Source organism: Pholis gunnellus (genome assembly GCF_910591455.1).
Source record: "Pholis gunnellus genome assembly, chromosome: 20".
Classification (NCBI taxonomy): Eukaryota; Metazoa; Chordata; class Actinopteri; order Perciformes; family Pholidae; genus Pholis; species Pholis gunnellus.
The window spans coordinates 13,084,406-13,103,721 of NC_136547.1; the positions used below are offsets into that span (position 1 = coordinate 13,084,406).

At 45.0% G+C, this 19,316-nt stretch overlaps 1 protein-coding gene across 1 annotated transcript in view; it reads right to left on the reverse strand.

Moving 5' to 3' along the window:
* The window catches only part of slco5a1 (solute carrier organic anion transporter family member 5A1), a gene marked incomplete at both ends in the record, with an annotated part of 30,046 nt that extends 25,046 nt beyond the window's left edge, over positions 1 to 5,000 (reverse strand). The window contains one exon of the mRNA XM_079181300.1: positions 4,076 to 5,000. Within this exon, the coding sequence (XP_079037426.1) occupies positions 4,076 to 5,000 (925 nt within the window). The remainder of the gene's footprint in view (positions 1 to 4,075) is intronic.
* Between the last annotated feature and the right edge of the window lie 14,316 nt (positions 5,001 to 19,316).

A 19,316-nucleotide genomic window follows, 5' to 3' on the forward strand; every position in this document is an offset into this window, starting at 1 on the left:
TCCCACACTTTCAGAACAACACTGAAAAAATGTCCCGCAGTCGTCGGCCAACGAGGCGCTGACCGTACTACGGCTGGACCCCCGCCTCTGGAAACAATCGCACTCCCACACTAGTCTGAACGCTCTCCGCCTTATTCCATCCCTCCTCCTCCGACTGCGGACTTATTAAAAGACAAATGGTCTGGAGGGAGTGCAGGTTGGTGGAGAGAGGAAAAAAAACAAAGAAAGGATTTTGAAGCACAGACGGGAGTCATCAGTGGCACAGGATCCGCCTCAGAGGGGTCAGTGGTTCACAGGGGAGTCATGATAGTAGTAGTGGTGGTGGTCAGAGCTGGCAGGCCTGCAGGCTGCAGCTAAAGAGGTCGCCTGCTGCTGAGTAACAGCACTGAGTGAAGGGACACGGCGGTATTTAAAGCTTCCTTGAGGATAAGCCAAGGGGACAGTGATGAAACAGCCTTCTTTTAATATGTGTGCCAGCCACTGACGGGGTCAAACGTGTACCCTAACAGATCCCCGAAATGTGATCCGTCAGCAGCCTGGTGGGGCGGAGAGAGCGGCGGGGAGAGAAGGCAGCGTCTCCAGGGACGCGCATGTGTGTGTGTGTGTGTGTGTGTGTGTGCGCAAGATCTGCATTTTGCTTTGGCTGCTAGGCAGAACAGGACAAACAGTTTAACGGAATTGACTGAGTGAGAACAGAAAAGGGACGCGCCAGGGCTGTGACTGGCAATACTTAATACGTAAAATAAAAAACACAGTGAGGTACGACTGAGAATGAAATGTTCATTCCTGTCACACACGCACACACACACACACACACACTTTATGAGCGAGACTGAGAGCAACTGTTCTTTCTAAATTTGTCAGAGGGAGAGAGCAGAGAACACAACCCTTGTGCTTATGCGAGCATGTGTGTGTGTGTGTGTGTGTGTGTGTGTGTGCGTGTGTGTGTATCAGAGAGCGCAGACAAGACCAGTCTTCAAGCCGTCCCCGTGGGTGTTAAAGCGCCTTTCTCTTCCCAAATTGGGCCCAACCTCTTCAGTAAAATAAACGGCCCTCTACAGTCCCACTATGTCAGGCCGCCCTACGTCCCATGTCTTGGTGTTTCCGTGAGCATCTAACAGAACATTAATAATGCACACAAGCACCAATAACACTCACGAGTGTGTCATCGGCACTACAGACGAGTTAATGCAGAGGCAGTGGGACTTTTTGGAGGCCGGGAGGAATCGATTAACATGATCCTGCGTGTAGAGAGGGGAGCTGCATGTGTATTTTGTATGCAAAGAGGCTGCAAAGTCAAGACAATAAACAGGTTATTAAAGAAAAACTGTGCATAAACAAAAGGGTTAGAACAACAGTATCAATTCCAGTTGTATTTTTGCAGCAAACTCATACACCTCGCCTGGAAGGCGGCGTGGACATGCAGACAGCAATCTAATTAGAGCTGGCCTCTCCATTCACCCCACATCAATAACAGCTTCTCAGTCTCATTAGCCTGTAAATCACAGAGGTTGTGTGTGTGTGTGTGTGTGTGTGTGTGTGTGTGTGTGTGTGTGTGTGTCCCCTCATAGCTGGAGGTCACAGCCACTGTCCGAAGCTTGTAATGGACCAACAATTCAATGAGGAGAATTTAGGTTATTGATCATTTAGATCTGTGGGTGTTAGGGTGTTAGAGATTGGAGGCAACAATAAACAGCGGAGACTGCAAATCGAGAACAAAAGCCGGGTGTTGTTTCAAATAAAGTTTGTTTTTCCCGTTTACTACAGAATTGTTACTCAACCGAAGAGCAGAAGCCTCAACGAGTCACCTTCGTACAAGATGGAGTGGCTCCTCAGAGACAAACGTTCACCATAGTAACGCCGAGAATGGTATGCTGTAAATCTGTCGGAGCAGAAAGAGAGAAAAGAGGCAGAAATGTGCACACGGTGGCTACTTCCACACTCGAGCTGCCAGGTTTTGTCCTTATACTCTCTGGAGGAGTGGTATAAAACCACTAAAAGACAGATATATACGAAGCCAAATTAACTAGACCCTCATTTCGCCATTCGCTAACAAAGTAGAGAAGAAGAAGAAGAAGAAGAAGAAGTAAAGTTCAGACGCTGTGCCCGTCACATTGCCATAGAGACGTGGGGCAAGAGCTGGGAAACGGGGTGACGGGTCAGAGGGAATGCCCTACATGCATACACAAAGATAACATCCTGACACACACACACACACACATACACTCTCTCTTTCTCTTCCTCCAAGGGCACCAGAAGTACCCTGAGTGTAAATCGCATTGTCCTAGAAAAGCAAGCAGCTCCTCCCCTCTGAGCCGGAGTAAATTGAGATGGGGTTTACATTAATGGTTGTGTGGGGGGGGAGAGGACCATCTCACGGTAATTCCGGGTGCGGGGGGGAGAGTCTCCTCGAGAAATGGGTAGCCTATATCCCCACAAAATTAGAAAATGTAAAAAATGGCTTGGAGGGTTTAAGGGCGAACAGGTTTAGAAGAGCTACGTTTGACCCTCTTGTAGGGAGAACGGGGGATGGGTGGAGGTTAAAAAGCTACATTTCAATGTTAACTCTTACACTCGCCAAACAATGTGTCGTTTTCTGGAGGCGAAATAAAGAACTATGATGTCTAAAAGATGGATTGATGGATTGATCAACACCTGGACCAAATACCAGAACCAGCCTTCAGAGAATGTCAAAAATGTACTGAAAACACCTGGATAATAAAACTGAAGCCCAGTGACTATGTGACATCACATCTGGGACATTTTCCCCCAAATTATCCGCACCCTCTGACATGTCAGAACATGTCTGCTTTCCCAAAACAGCTTATCCCTCCGGGACTCCTCCGACAAAAGCCATATCCAGGTCAGTACATCTGTACTCTGGGATGTCTTGACCGCGATGAGGAGCCTCAGGAGGTCCCGATGCATCTGCTCTGCAGTGCCGTGGTGAGGGCACAGCAAGCCCGTGTTTGGGGTTGTTTTCTCCTTGTTTTCCTGCCTGGTTCAATAAGCTATGCTGCATCGGCTCCCTGTGACGCAGGGTCCCGATCAATACTGGGTCTCGTGGGCAGCAGAGCGGGGCAGCGAAAGGACTCAACAGAGAATATGCTTCACAGGCTGGGTAATGTTGTGATCAAGGGCCGGTGGCTAATGCTGTGCAACCGTGTCAGTGTTGTTTTCCGTCCTACATGGGTGCATGCATTGCTCCTCACACGAGACCAAAAACAAACAAAAAAAGAAATACAACTTGCATACTGCTGAATTGAAAGAGGCAAACATTCAGCGGCCATTTTTTCGCGACTTTCTGGAATTGAATCCAGAATAGAAACCAATAGAATAACCGATGATGGATACAATCATTAGCCGCAGACGTACACACGGGTCAGCGGGACAGTGACCATCTGTGTAAAGACGACAGATCGAGGGGCGCCCCATGGCCCCGATGACCCAACTACAGCGCTCAGGCAGACGGCAGGATCACTTCTGCAGTCATGAACTCCTCTGTGAGCTATGTACAGTATGTGGTATGCGTGTACCAATCACTCGGAGCGAAAACCATTAAGGCCAGCAAAGCCCCGGCATACCAGACGAATCACAGAACACCCGTCAAGACGTGCACACAATGATTTGCGCAAAAGGAACACAACCGGACAATCTGCTAAAACTTAAATACAACAGGAACTAAATCTTTTCTGGCTAAACATCAAAGCATGTTGAGTTACTGCTGCGAGCCTTCTGTGCACACACACACACAGCAGCATTATGGAGACACACACTCAAGACAGTACAGGACCATTAATCATAAGCAACCCAGTTCTGCTTGTCGTCCCACACTCCTCTCATGTGCTTCTGGACCATCCATGGTTGACTTTGCAGATTCTGTATTTACCTCGATGTGGTGCAGAGGTTGCATGCCGCGGAGATTAATTCAAAAAAGGACAAAGAGGGGGGGCTGAGTGCATCTTGTTGAACTCTGGGGGTACACATACAAACATACATGCAAGACCAAAGCAGCTAAAAGCCGCCTTCTTCATCTATCAAAACATCAAACAAAATGAATGACAGGACTTCTTACCCAAGTAGAGAGATGCATTTTCTTTCTTCACGTTGTCGTCCAGGTAGGTGGGCCCCAGGGTGTAGATTGGCGTGGACCCCATGCCCACAAGTATCTGGGCGCATATGAACAGAGTCACATACAGGTTGTGCTCGTTGCCTTCCTGGTCGCGGGGGCACGACGCCACGTCGAGCTCGCGCCCGCTGCCGTTGCCGGCCTGACAGAGGCCTTCGCGGCCCATCGAGGAGTTCACCTCCTGGATCTGGTAGGGCGGCGAGATAAAGTGGGGGAGGGAAAACAACGCCGCCCCTACGGCGATGACCACACCACCCACAGCCAACCAGCGGGGCCTCTGGCCCCTGCCCCCGAAGTAGGAGATGAAGACCACCACCAGCAGGCTGCCGATGTCGAAGCAGCTGACCAGCAGGCCGGACTCGGAGCTGCGCAGGCTGTAGCGCTTCTCAATGGTGGTGATGACACTGCTCAGGTAGCCCGAAACCATCAGGGACTGAATGAAGGTCAGGTAGCACATGCAGAACAGGAAGCAGCGGGAGTCCCTGAGGATGACCCGCGTATACTTCCTGGCTGGGATGCAGATAAGGCGGGTGAGAGAGAAACCAAGTTTTTTACCGCCAACGGCCCTGCGGCCCTCCACGGGTAGAGAGCTACTGAGTCCCACCATGCTGGAGGCCGAGGGGGAGAAGTCGGTCCTGGAGGAGGGAGTCTCCGCCTGACTGGAGTCTGGGGTTTTGGACCGGAGCTCGCTGCCCTCCTCCACGGCCACACAGGCGCCCTTTCGATCCGGCGGACAGGGTCCGTTCAGGATGGGCAAGCTTTTGGACTTGAAGCAGGTCTCCGGGTCCATCGTATACTGGTCCTGGAGCTCACGGATCTCCAGAGACTCGGACAGATCGCTCCCCGTTTCGTCGTTGTCCGATGAAGTCATGGTGCGGCCGGAGATGCAGCTTCTGTTGGCCCCTGGCTGCGCTGAAGGATCAGTCAATAACTACTGCCACATGAGGACACGGTGGAGCTGCTGCTGGAGAAACGACCTGCCAGCGGGTCGGACCGAGCCCCTCTAGTTATGTGCATGTTTTATTCCACATAGCTTACAAGCCAAGAGGGATATGTTGTCTGAATACAGAGGAACATCAGCTTCCTTATCTTAACACTTTAGAATATTGTCTAAAGGAGTGAATTGTTTTAAATAAATATCTTATACGGTTAAACAATGATCATATACAGATAACAAAAAGGTGCTGTATTTACAATGTTCCCCCAAATTAGGATTCCATGAGGATGTTGTGTTGATTTTATGGCTCTTTGTTAGATTCATTGGGGTTTTTTTGTAGCCCTTGTCCCATAGATGTGCAGCATCCTATAAAAAAAAAATTAAAAAAAAGGATAAAAACATGAAAATAAAATATTAACATTTTTCAAAAAATGTTGCTACTTGCAAAGTAGACATTAATACATATATACCTAGAAGCAGAGGAAATATAACCGCTTTCACTTCTGGCTTTATGGTAATATATCCACCCTGGATTAAACTGGTCACTTCATAACGATAAATCGCTAACGTTAGACACATGGACATATCACAATAAAAACAAAGAAAATGTACCTACACGGACGAACAAACGCATATGTGTATAGGTGTGATACTGTCGCAGCGGGGAACCTTAAATAACAACGAGCGTTCCTTTGTCAAAACGAGAAATATATCTAGAGAACAAAAGACCACGCTGTCCACAAACGTCTCACTCATGACTTTGAAAAGAAATTTAAAAAAACCCGATTCAGCACGAGACATTTCTGAAATTAAGCGACGATAAGTCTCGGCCTCGACTCAAAACGGCGACAAATATGATTTGACGTAAGTTGAGTGAAAGGCTGGAGGTTCAGAGGGCTGTAATACTCACACAGGACAGAGGGAGGTAGCCTGTTGTTCTCACGGAGCGGCCACTCAGTGAATGAGGTCTGTTCGATGCGGATGGCTGCTGCTGGTGGGCAAATGCTGCCTTCACGGGCTGTTGGAAATTGTATAATTCAGAGATCGAAGCACCAATAAAGCGGAGGGGAAGTTTGATCACTTACGCTCATTAGTACATATATATAAAAGGTGATATAGATGAAAATTACACAAAGTAATTTACTAACATATTTATTAATTATTGATATTAGATTTACCCTACTCTACTACAAAGTAGCTTTGTGATACTTGAGCTCTAAAATTAAAAAGAAAATAATCACCATCACACATGTCTTGGTCTTCCTCGCTTTTTTTTTGCTCTTTTTTACCAGACACAAAGATTTGACAACTCTTATTTACAACCTTCAAGATACACTGAAATCCAACGAGGAGAAGGTAACTTGAATGCAGCAAACGTGCGTATGAATTATTTGTGTCCTCAGACACATTGGGACTTGTAGTTTCTAACTAAACAACTGTCTTGGATCCATTTACAGTGTGATGGAGCAATGCACTGATTTCAAAACGCCGCACCGCTTCCACAAAGGAGAGAAATACAACACCACCCTCTAGTGCACGATGTAGTTCAATGAGGCCGGTACCTGCCGAGAGGCTGTGTTTCTGAACAAGACCAGTAGATGGTGCCCAGTCCTCAGGACTGTAAGCATCAAACAGAGGGACGGGTTGCATCATGTGCAGGTTGGGTATTTCTCTGGTTACACCAATATTGCGTATACGGCTTTGATTTGAATTAGTAAAAGAGCTTTTCTTAGAAACTGAAATCTAATTATCTCATCGGGTTACTGGTGGAAATTAGTTGGAACGATGTGTTTACCAGGTGCACAGTGAAACCAACGTTTGTATCAAGTTGCATCAATTTTGACTGATCTTTTTAATCTGTCCCTTACAAGTTACCAAATGTACATATAATCATTATGATAGATAGCTGTGTTACCACTTTAAATGAATTGAAAGAAGAAGAAAAAAATAGAGCAAATTATTTTCTTTAATTTCATAAAAATAGATTGTTAAAACTGGTAATATACATATTAGTTTTTATTTGATTTACCGCCAATGACATTCAGCATTCCTTTGATTTGGGCATTTCGTTTAGCTTTTACTTCCTTTTCCACATATACATATTACATTGACTCTTTACAGTGTTTAAAATGCTTGTTACAAAGATGTTGTGCTTGTGAGATATCTTCCTGTCAGTCACTGAGTGATTACATCATCACCATCATCATACTCGCCATCATCCGCAGCCTGGTCCGACACTTCCCATGGCCTTGGGCCGGTCTCCCCCTGCTCCATCCCACACTCTTCCTGTTAACCATCCCAACTTTATTGACATTACAGGAATCACTAATGAAACACAGTCTGTTTCTCAGCTCACCGTGTCTGCCCGTGGAGCTATTAAAGGGCCTCACACACAAACCTATGCAGACATGTGTGCTCATAAATATACTGTACGTTCCCATCCCCCAACAGTTCACGCATACACACAGCAGTGTTTTCCTGTATGTGTAGCCTTGGTTATCATATCCACCAAGTAACATACGGGAAAATGCAACGATGACAGACATCGAAGTGTTTGCATCTGTAACTGGAAGTCAGGGGTGCTTGTAGTTCCAGGACTCCAGGATACCTGCCTCATAAGGAAGCATAATTAAACCTGAATAATCAGCGGGCTCTTCATCTCAGGGCCTCTTGATTGTTGTTGTTTTTGCATCATGAGAAGAAAGGTGAAGGAAACAATCCATCCGTCTCCGACTGTTGCACGGCTTCATCAGCTAATGGCTTTACAACAGCACTCAAAGATATAGGAGGACTCTATGCTTGAACTATAACCCTCTGTGGTACTGTTTTACCACATTCTGTTTACTGGAAAGGCATCCTTTTAAATTAGCAGTCCTCTTTGTGCTGCATTCTAAGGTCAACATTCTTGTGATGTGGACAGACTCCCTGGTCTGCTGTCGGGACTACTCCCCAAATTAGGTTACCCATTCAGAGGGGCTTGCAACTGGAAACTTTGCAACCCAGAGAGCGGCTGATGCATATGAATAAGGCAAGCAGATCAGGACAGAAGGGTGGTGTAGTAATTGTGTTAAAAAAAGTGCAAGGGCCCCAAAATAAAGACCCCCAGTATAAGCCTGCGGAGCCCCCCTCACTGTGCAGAGCAATCCTAGCAGATTGGGCCCCATGCTTATGCAAAAGTCCTCACCCCCATCCCCTCTAGACCCATCACCCTCAACCATACCATCACCTCCAGAAGCCTGATTGGTAGAACAGGTCACCCAATGAGTGGACATGCACACAGACTCCTCCATGACAAAGACCCCATGAATGTCCCTTTCCTAATAAATCACCAGGACATTAACAAATATGTTCATTGCTAACAAGAGCACAACAGCTCCATTGCCTGTAGAGATTTTTAACAGTGATAACACAAAGATGACCTGAGAATTCCCCCCTGCTGAGGGGGGCATTGGAAAACATTTGACTCATTATGGATTCCTGCAATGCTAATTATTCATATCAAGAAAACCTGAAAAAGGCAATAAAAGTCTTAAATGTTAGAATACAGCATACGTCTACTTCTTGTGGGGAATTTACTGATTTAATTTCAGTCTCTAGCATAAAATAGAATATTTGCAGTCAGTTACACACATCTGCCATCTCGCTTTAATCCAATACATATAATTAAACTAAATGTAAATTAATGAATGCAAATCGAGATGTTATATTTCACAGAACTCTTCCTATTTTACATTATTAAGAAGGTTTGCTATCAATCTTGCACTAACAACAGCAATGGCAGCTCATCTTACAGTAATCAATAATCAAAGCTATTTCTTTTGAATCAAATCACCATCTCATTCTTGTTACATTTCTTCCTCGTCAACATTGATGATGAATGAGAAAAAGACGTGTGTCAGTCATTTATCTTAATTTCATTCAAAACAGAAGTGCACATGCAAATAAATACGCTCAACTCATGTTGTTTAATAGACAGCAACTGATGGGCCGCTTCTAGTATTAGTTGAAAAAAGGCAGTTGAGCTGCATACTCAGCATGACTGTCCTTCGAGAAGAGACCCTGAGTTTACTGTAAACAGAGGGGCTGTTTCAAGCCCTCTTCAATTCCCCTAACACATATGGAAATGGGCCATACCTTTAAGGCTTTGTCCTCCTCCAAGAGCATCCACACAGCCTTCACAGTGTTAAAGGGGTGAATGCCAAACATTTCATATGCATGGGCCACAATTACCTCCATATGAATGGGAATAATTGCCCTTTAGAGGCTTAACTGAAGTATGTATGCAATGTTCAGGCCCCTGGGCTAAGGTGATCAGCCACCTAAGCAGAGGGTGTGCTCTATCATCTGTTGGAGGGAAGGAACATCTGACCGCTGTACTACGTTACATAGGTCCCAATATTATGTACAGTATGTATGTGTGTGTGTGTGTGTGTGTGTCAAGCATCGCTGTATCTGTACAGATTCAGCTTTTTATCTGCTGAAAAGAAACTCCTGTTTGTTTTTCTTTAGAAAAGGAAGGACGAGGGAAATAATTCAACTTCCCGTATTCACTGATAATTACAACACATTATCCCACAACAAACACCTTTTGGATGCAGAACTTTGAAAGGAAATTAACTAATCCGTCTGCCGAAACTAATGCAGCTTTGCCATTGCATATTTTTCTCCCCAAAAGACATTGCTGAATGAAATAGTTCTGATATAACAACATCCGATAACTGAAATGTTCTTTTTGGAACAGCTGTTGATAATGAAAACATGTATGTCAACCAGCTGTGGTGCACCTCTTCTCGGTGGGCCCTACTTGGATGAACCTAAAGGGAAATCCCCTTCCTATTGTTGTCATACCACCCTGACACACATCAGCCAAAGGTACTTGAGCGTGTGCCTTCTTAACCCCTAATGAGGATCCTTCTGCCCAGCTCATCCCACTAATTACCAGCTAGCCATACTGTAAATGGGCCACTCCTGATAATCAGCCTAAGCCGGGAGGAAGGCTGGATGGAAGCGCAGACAGAGGGAGACATGGATGGATAGGGGATGAAAGGAATTAGGGTATTTCAATGAAACTGATTAGCTGGGACCAAAAGCCCCAGTTTGACAACTTGTTAAGTTTTGATGACATCATCCCTGATGTATACGGTGGATCAATCCCCAACTGAGCAGCTGGTTCATTTATTTATCTTGAGTGTGTTTTCTGCTTACAGAGTTGGGGAAAGTATGCTGCGTTAGCAGTGCGACGACAACTTTGGCATGTCTGATTTTGTTCTGAAAAATTGTTCACTAATTGGGTTTTACAGTCGTTCAGAGTGTGTCGCAATGGAGTTTACTGAATCATAACTTTGAACATATTTGTGGAATTAGTCTTGATATTTTATATTTCCTTATGGTCAACAAACAGCACCCTACTAACAAGTATTGCCTTTAGCTGAAGCCTGATACAGCTAATTGTTTTGTATGATAGGGCTCCATTATTGTCTAAAAAACTATTAAAAACATCAACAAGTTACACTGTTGCACTGGCTGACATATTCCTTTGTTACAATAAACATGGGCGCTGTAGTTTTTTTTAAATCAAACCCACATACATTAACTTTGTGCCGTAAATACTCAGTTGTGAACCGAACCGCTCCAAGAGGCTATCTCTCTTTCAACCCCCCTCTAGTCCCCAATAACAATACTATTTACTCCGCTTGCTAAAAACTACAATGCCCAAGAAAGTATTTAGACACATGAAAAACTGAAATAATATATATTTGTGTCCATTTTTTAAGATTTACTTCTTCAGTAGGAATACATGGGCTCGGGTCACAGGGTGGGGATATCTTAGAATACTGGGAGACAGACCATCACATTGTTACTTTTGGTCTTTCTACGGATTATTTTATGCAATGACAAAATCATGGAATACCACCAGTTGTATCCTTTAACTAGTCTGGTAAAAATGAGATGATTTTCTAGGTTAAATAGACACATAATCTGCAGGTCTGTCTTTCCTTGTTCTCCTCTTCTTGATCATCCTAAAGCCCCCCCCCCCAACACACACACACACACACACACACACCCTCCTCTTACAGTAGTTAGGTTCTTGAGACACAGCTGCTAATAGAGCAATGCCTTCTGCCCCCGATCCACACACACACACACACACACACACAATGCAGCAGTGTTTGCACTGTAATTACTGCAACACTGTCTTTGTCTGGACCATAATCCGAGGGATCCATTGTTGGTCATACGTGCCTCGTCCTTCATTATTACCAATACTTGCCCTCCTCCTTTACACTGGAACCACCCCCGAACCGCCTCCAAAAGGCCGTCTCTCTTTCACCCCCCCCCCCCCCCCCCCCCCCCTCCCCGCCCTGCACACAAGAGAAGTGTGCTGCACCACAAAGGCACCAAAAAGAGGCACAATTAGCCCTGTGACAGTAAGCCCCGGTGTGGGCCAGGAAGCATGCCGCACAATGGAGACAAACTTTTATACGACACTTTAATGCAAACACTGGAGTGTGCTGCCCCGTGCCTCGGTGCAAAGAGCGGGGCCACTCTCACCACGGCCCTTTGTGACCGAGAAACAAGTGGCCATTCGTTTCATTTATTAGTTACCCATTAATGAGGGAGATGGTGTTACGGAAGGTGGATGGAAAAAAGAAATCATCAGTTGGATGTGCCTTTAATTGAATCCCAAGCTCGTCAGTCAGAGATTGCTCTGTCAATGATTGTATGGGGATCAATACAGTAAGGGCAATTGCTATCTGAGATGGGGTGTGTTTTTTTATTCTGTAAACCGCTTTTGAGAAAAACCTTGAAAGCAAATAGAGCTCTAGCTATGCAGTGTAGTAAGAAATCTAGTTTCCCTCTTACAAAACAACTTACACAATCTTACACCACAGATTTACACACACACACACACACACCTTGTTCTGCCCTTGTTTGGGCTTGCTGAGCTGTGTCGGAGCACTTCAACAGGTCTCCACTGCTGCTCCGTATCTACACTGTAGGACCCACATTAATGATCGGCAGACTTAAATAAACCCTCTGTGGTTGCTCTCTATCGATCGGGTTGATCTGGCTATCAGATAAGCTAACAGATCTATGAAGGACTCGTGCTGTAATTGAGTTGCTCTGTGGGAGTGTGTTCAAGCACACGTGTTAAACAGGCACATTGCATGGTACGCTCCTGGAGGATTATCAGCACACTTCAGGCACATCATGTTACTTTTGTGTGTGTGTGTGTGTGTGTGTGTGTGTGTGTGTGTGTTTTATACTGGCGACCCAAATGGGAGCTGTGCTCCCTGTGCTAATTATGAGTTGTAAAGCGCGTTGTGATTGCGGTTGTCGGTTTGAGTCCCAGAGGGGGGGGATCAGTATTCAGTCTGTCCACTGCGCTGTGTGATTAGAGAGACCGGGGAGAGGAGGAGGGTAACATTTAGGTTATGATGTTGGACCAATTCAGCTGTGGAGAATCCCCTCATATGTATTTCCTTTTTTGTCATTTTGTTGTTTTTGACTGGAGTACATGCATCTTGAAATTCATCCAACATTATTGAGGACAACATAGTCTTCTTAAGCACAGGTTAATGGATATGCCATTCCTTGAAAACACTGAAGAAAGACAGGCTTGACCCACATTATGGATCAGGCAGATATAACATTACAAAACAATGGTGGAAAGTTGATCAATGTAATGGCTTGAAAATACTATTTGTTCCATATTATGTTGTTTTTGCTGTCAGGTGTTGTATTAAATATGTAGACTTAAAAAAGTTTAAAAAGTAGCCATAGTGCCATAAACTGTTATTGTGTGTGTGTGTGTGTGTTTAGGTGTGTAGGTGTGTGTGTGTGCGTGCATTTATGCCACTTCCATGCTTCTGTGACCACCTGTGACACTAATTTTACCTGTCAGCTCCCTCACCACAGCAGCCATACCGGCGACATACACTGACTAACTAACACACACACACACACACACACACACACACACACACACACACACACACACACACACACACACACACACACACACACACACACACACACACACACACACACACACACACACACACACCACAATCACCTGTCCGTTCAGAGCTCTGCGTCCAGCAGGAGAAGGGTTACAGGACAACAACAGTCACAATTAATAGACACTCAGTCTGGGCGCTGCCTTCATTAGATGTGTATTTTTTTTCCGCAGGAGTTGAAGGGACAGTCTAATGGTCAGGTTTAAGGCTAATAGGGCACAGGGGGATAGGAGCACCTGAGTGAGGCACATATTACAGACACACACTGACATATTAACACACGGGGTGAAGCAGGGATGACACACAAAAGAGAATAAAGAGGCGTGATAGTGACTGTTGAATATTGAAGCACTTGATAAGGTAAAGGGGAAAGTAAATGAACTTTCTCTTGAAAAGGCTCAGTCCACATATTTTCTCACTTTTCTTTCGAGTAATCGAGCTCTGCAGAGAGTTTTATCTGTGGAGGCATTTTGATTGCTTCGGTAGAAAGTGGTGCCAATTAATTCAAATACATCCGTGGAACCTTGTTGTTTTTAGAAAGGGATGCTACTGTTGTGTTTTTAAAACGCTCAAAGGATATTCACTCATTGCGATGGTGGAAAAAGTCTGAGTGACGGAGACCTGGAAACCTAGAAATGTGAAAATATATGTCTGAGAGCTAACATGGAGAAATCAAAAACCTTTGAGATTTTTCTGCTAAATCCTGCCAGTGATACCCAACATCTACACTTTTCCAATTTTATTCTCAGTTTAAAGAGCGATTTAAGAGGATCACTAACTCTATGAGTATGGCTTTCAGACAGACTTCAATAAAAAAGGGAACTTGTCCTTTAAAACAGCTTCTAGAACAGGATGCCTATCGCAGCTGTCTGACCCTGACCTTATAGAGCAGCTCCAGTTTGCACAACTCTCACACAGTTACCTCTGTGGTAACAGCGAGGAACCACATCTCAGCCTCTAAATCAGGGCCTGCAGCCCATACTGGCCAGCCTCTCTCCTCCTCCTCTTCCTCCTCCTCCTCCTCCTCTGCTCCAGACCGGACTGATGGCTTTTGTTTGCAGATCATCGCTCACAGCTGCTGCTGTAAATCTGGCCAGCTTCATCATGTCAGCCAAGAAAGCCAAATGAGCTCACCCTCTTGGTCTCACCTCTGTTGCAGTGGTGAAATATCGAGGATGACGATGACGACGGCGATTATTGGTGACTTCCTCAGCTGTGTGTGTCATTAAGGGGAGGAGGGGATTGTTGTTCTTTGTCTTGTTTATGTGAGGAGGGTCTACTCAGGGCGGGATGAATTGTCTGTCCTCAGGTCACTGTTTGGATCACCTGGCTGATTGTATTTCAGCTGTTGATTAACTGAGGCTGGATTAATGCGAGAGCTGTTTATGGAAGAAAAGATAGAGCGATTGATCCAACTGTGTCGCTGCTCTGCCACTGTCTTAATAAATCTGCGCTTTATAAATGGAGCACTGAGGTTCTCTATCTCTCTCCAAGGCGAACCCTATAGACCCCTGCTCTTCTCCTCTCTCCTCATCCCCATGTTCCCTCTTCCTTTAATTACTGTGTTCATGCTTGACGGGCACTGATGACTTGATTAAGCCTGCCGTGTGCAGTTCCAGTCTCTACCCTGCTGATGAATGAGTCTAAAGCTTATTAACTTACTTGTTCTGATCAATAAGGCGCTGGGCTCGAACGCTGCAAGGACATAGAGGAAACTGCTGTGCTGCTGCTGCTCCTCCGCGCCGGCAGCAGGGATGAAATCAACACAGATGATTAGCGCGTGTAACCAATCCTGCTGCTCCGTGGAGAGAGAGGAGCACAGGTGGATTGATTTTCCAGAGTACTTTCAGCTGCAGAGGCGTTAGAGTCAGTCTTTCCGTGAGTTTTATGATAAAGATTGCTACCTTAGCAAACATATTAAATTCTTGAGGGTGAAATGTATCATGCAGTGCTTATTAAATCAGCACATAGGGTAAAAAAAAGAGCCCGACATGGAGGGAATTTAAATGGAAAGTCAAAATGCCTCAGATATTTGGCAAAATGTCTCCAGAAAAGATGAAAGTTGCGGGTGTTAATCTGACTCTGAGCAGCACTTCTTCACTTTGGCATCCTTTCTGCCAACACATCAGACAATGCGTTGAGTTATCTATTAAGAATTCTACATACGATGGTCAAGAATTTGAAAAGGTTAGTAAAAAGATAATGTTTGATTGTCTTTTCTATCTTTGTGTTGAGTAGTGTCAATTAGAAAAATTGAATTGGCATCAAATGCTACTAAATAAACTGCCAACTTGTTTTGGAGCTCTTATACTGTTTGTATCACCCACAGAGGACACCGCTCATACATTAGCTCCCACTACTCATTTTCAAACAGGAGGCCTTCTGACAGCATCCAGGAGGCAGCGGATGAAGAAGGGTTACATCTAAACCCTATTCCCCAGAGGAGGCCTTTCAGCACCACCAGGGCCTTTGGAAATGAAAGGCTCATCATTGAAGCTAATTTGACCTCCAATGGAACCAGCCGGCGTGCATGTAGCCCATACAGCGCTGAACAGATAGTGTTTGAAGGTGACATCTTAACTGATAATCCTTTGAACAGGAGATTATGACTGAGGGAGGTGCCATGTGTCTGTCTGCACCCCGGAGCCACAGAAAACAAAAAAAAAACATGCTTTCCTCTCTCCACATTCTGATATTGATCATTTTTTCGTGCTGTAGATTCAATCTTTTATGATAAGAGGTTCCAGTATTGATGTATTGTGGTCAGTGATACACACACAAGAGAGCTGAAAGGTGTTTGATTCATTTTTCATGTCGAGAAAACAGATGCTTCCTGTTGCAGAGAAGATGCAGCTCATACGATACCAGACCCCCCCCCCCCCCCCCCCATACGCCCTTGTGTCTGAGAACTATCTCTGGTTTTGTCGGGGTCCTTAATGAACAGGACTTTGTAATGTAAGCCTTTAACTGTCAGCGGACCTGGCTAGGCTAAACAAGACTCGGTGCAGGATGGCCCGTATTGACCTTTGTTTCCCCTCTGCTGGCTGTTGTGTTTGGAGCATGTGCGAGAGTGTGAGCAGCAAAGTCTTCTGGGAAGAGCCCTTTAAAGATGATGCGCACCATTAATGTGACTGTAGGTCGGCTCCATTTCAGAGGCATTGATCTGCTGCTGGAGCTTACAGAGTGGCGTGGCCAGCAGCGCTCAGTCAGAGAGGTTAGAGAGAGAAAGGTCCGGAGTCGGATCTAAAAATGATGTAATGATGGGGTGCTAATGCAGGAATACTGTGGGTGCTAAAGGTCTCACTAGGTTTAGTTGAAACTGAGTTCTCCATGCAGCTTCCAGCTAAATCCGGTGCCTCTGCAGCTCGAGGACAGAGAATGTCTAAGGGAATAGAAAAGGCAGGAATTCCTTGATTGAGTATTTGCCTTTAATTGTGCAAACGAACAAAAATGTCCACATTACCGCGTCTTCATCAGAGTCAAAGAGAACAAAGACAAAAATGCAAACACATATATACCCAACCTATAACAAGTGAGCAATTCCCATTGGATAATTGGCTCAACAGGATTTCAAATCTATTGGATGGTGGATCCACAAATGGGAGCTGCCACAGCCCACTGATGAAGGTTTGGTTTGCACAATTGAAGAATTGAAGCAAATCAATCAGCGTGCTGCACTCCTTTCTTTTCTCTTGCAGTTTTGTGTTTAAGAAAATAAAAAATCATCACAATTTTAGTTTGTGTTTTTTGGAGTGGACTAAGCAAAAATAAAACACTTTGTGAAAACATTAGATTTGATCTTTTACAAATATATGGATTAGCTCATGACGTGATTGCACGCTTTTTACTCTAGTTTATTTAACAGGGACAGTACATATAAACGTTCTTCTACATTTATGTAAAATATATTTAACAAGAACATCTCTAGTTGTTGAAATCACTGTTTCCCTTGTGCATTAGAAACTTTGTTGTTTGCATATATTTGGGGAATCCCTACAATCCAACTTGTGCGCCTGAATAAATGCTTTGATATATTGTTGGTTAAGATTTGTATGGAAAGGCAAAGAAGGTTGACATGTAGATCAATCTATTTTACAAAGTCCATTAAAAAAGCTAGGGACACGTTTTATACTCAGAGTGTGGACACTTAGCAGACTCCACTAAATCCTGAAGTGAAGAAAATACTTGCAGAGCTCTGCAGTTTTCCTCTGATAATTGTACATTATCAGAAATATGGGCTGACTCTTACCGTATCTTGAGCCTGAGCCATCCACTGTGACTTCTATTACCTCAGTCAATAAGGACATCGTCAATAAAGCAGTCTGGGATGTGTAGTTTGTATTAAGTGAGGGTTTATGTCTTTCTCAAGTATTGAATATTTAGTTAAAATAAAACAAACGGCATGGAGTTGCATTATTGCATTATTGAAATGGTAAATGTCACAGAGTAACTGATATTGCTTCAATAATGATTGACTACGAAAAAGCAGCAATGCTTGCCACCTCTAATTAATTGGCCTGGTGTTACCAGATGAATCAATGACCATCAGAAGATTGTCTGTGGCCGAGATGAATCTCATGTGTTGGGAGATTGTTAAAAAAGCATAAACAGATCAATGGAGCTCCACTTTATAGGCTTGGATATGGCTTAGATATCCATTCTGCTTGATGTTGGACTGTGTGTGTGTGTGTGTGTGTGTGAGGCAGACGGACCGCTTGGTAACCAGAGCCGTAATAGAAGCCCATTTAGCATATGGCTTTTTTACCACGGAGAGGTAAACACAGTGGGGAGGCCAGGAGAATAGTAAAACACACTGCTTGGGTCAGATCTCCCTGTGGAGCCACACAGGGTGGACACACACAGAGGACACAGTGTCCAGTCCCAATGACAAGCTGAGGTCACTCTGCTCAGCAATACTTTATGTGCGCTTTAGGTTTAGGTTTGTTTCTACCGACTTCAGTCTTGTTAAAAAAGTAAAAGACGCACCTGGTCTTACTTTTTCCACTCATCCACAGTCCTTTTCCCCTATACCCTGCGACCGTTATCCCCCCCACTCTGTGGGTCACGGTGCCTCTATACGTGTCCCAACACTCGAGGATGTTGATATCAACTGTCAAACCTTAAACCCTAATGGGGCTTTTTTAAAGTGACAATCTTAACAGATCAATGCACCCCTGAGGAGTCACATTACAAAGACCGTCAACGACCACACGTGAAGGAGAGGGGGGGGGGGGAAGAAGGAAAGGGAACAACATGACACTGGAAGCACATGACAAAGTCAGCCGAGACATGTGCACACCGACCTCATACCTGCAGCTTGATTTAATGGATTTCTCGGGGTAATTGTGCTGCAGAAATCCTTTGTCCGCTCAGGAGACTTGCCAGGGGGAGGCCCCTCCAACAGACTGCTGAAAGGGCGTAAATGACCAGCGGTGGCGGGGTGTTAAGAAGTTAGATGCCCGGAAGCAGCACTAAGGTGGTGCTAAGCTAGAGAGAGGCCACAACGGTCTGTTAGGGTACATTAGGTGGAGGAGAGGGTCTTAAGGCTTCATGAATGTTTCAGCAGGACGGGGGGGGGGGCATTTGTCTTCCAGCTCAACTGTCAAAAAGCCATCATGACGCCGAGTTGGGGGGATGGGGAGCTGCGGCTCAGACGCCAAGACACTCTATTTCCCTGTGGCGGAGCACGCATACACCATCGCAGACATGGACAGACAATGCACTGAGGAACACTCCCACGCAGCATGAAAAAACAACAGAAGTACATATACTCTTAGCTGTGGTAGTGCACTCAGTGCCCGCCTCATCCTTCACAGTTTTCCATCTCCATCACTGTCAACACACATGCCGGTGAATCACTGCCTGTTGTCTCCTGGACGAGCAGGTTTAAGACCTTTCAGCTTTACGCTCACTAGTGTTTGGCACCATCGCAAAGCATCAGGTGCTTAAACACTCATTCCTGCCCCGAGGTAGCTGCTAAACATCCACACCTCGGGGCCTTCCAGCCTCTTCTCCCCTTTGACCCATTCAGACCTTTGGGAGCTGCCTGGGGTCACGGTCAATTGTCCCCGTGAACAATAGGAGTGTAGCTGTGATAGCAGCAGAGACTAAATAACTTAGTTGGCAAACTGTTTTATTAAAGGCAGTGGAAGGAAGGAGTAGACCCTGAAAGAGGAGGATATTGAACATGACATCAACGTGTTAGCATCAGAAATGTCAGTACCGAGCT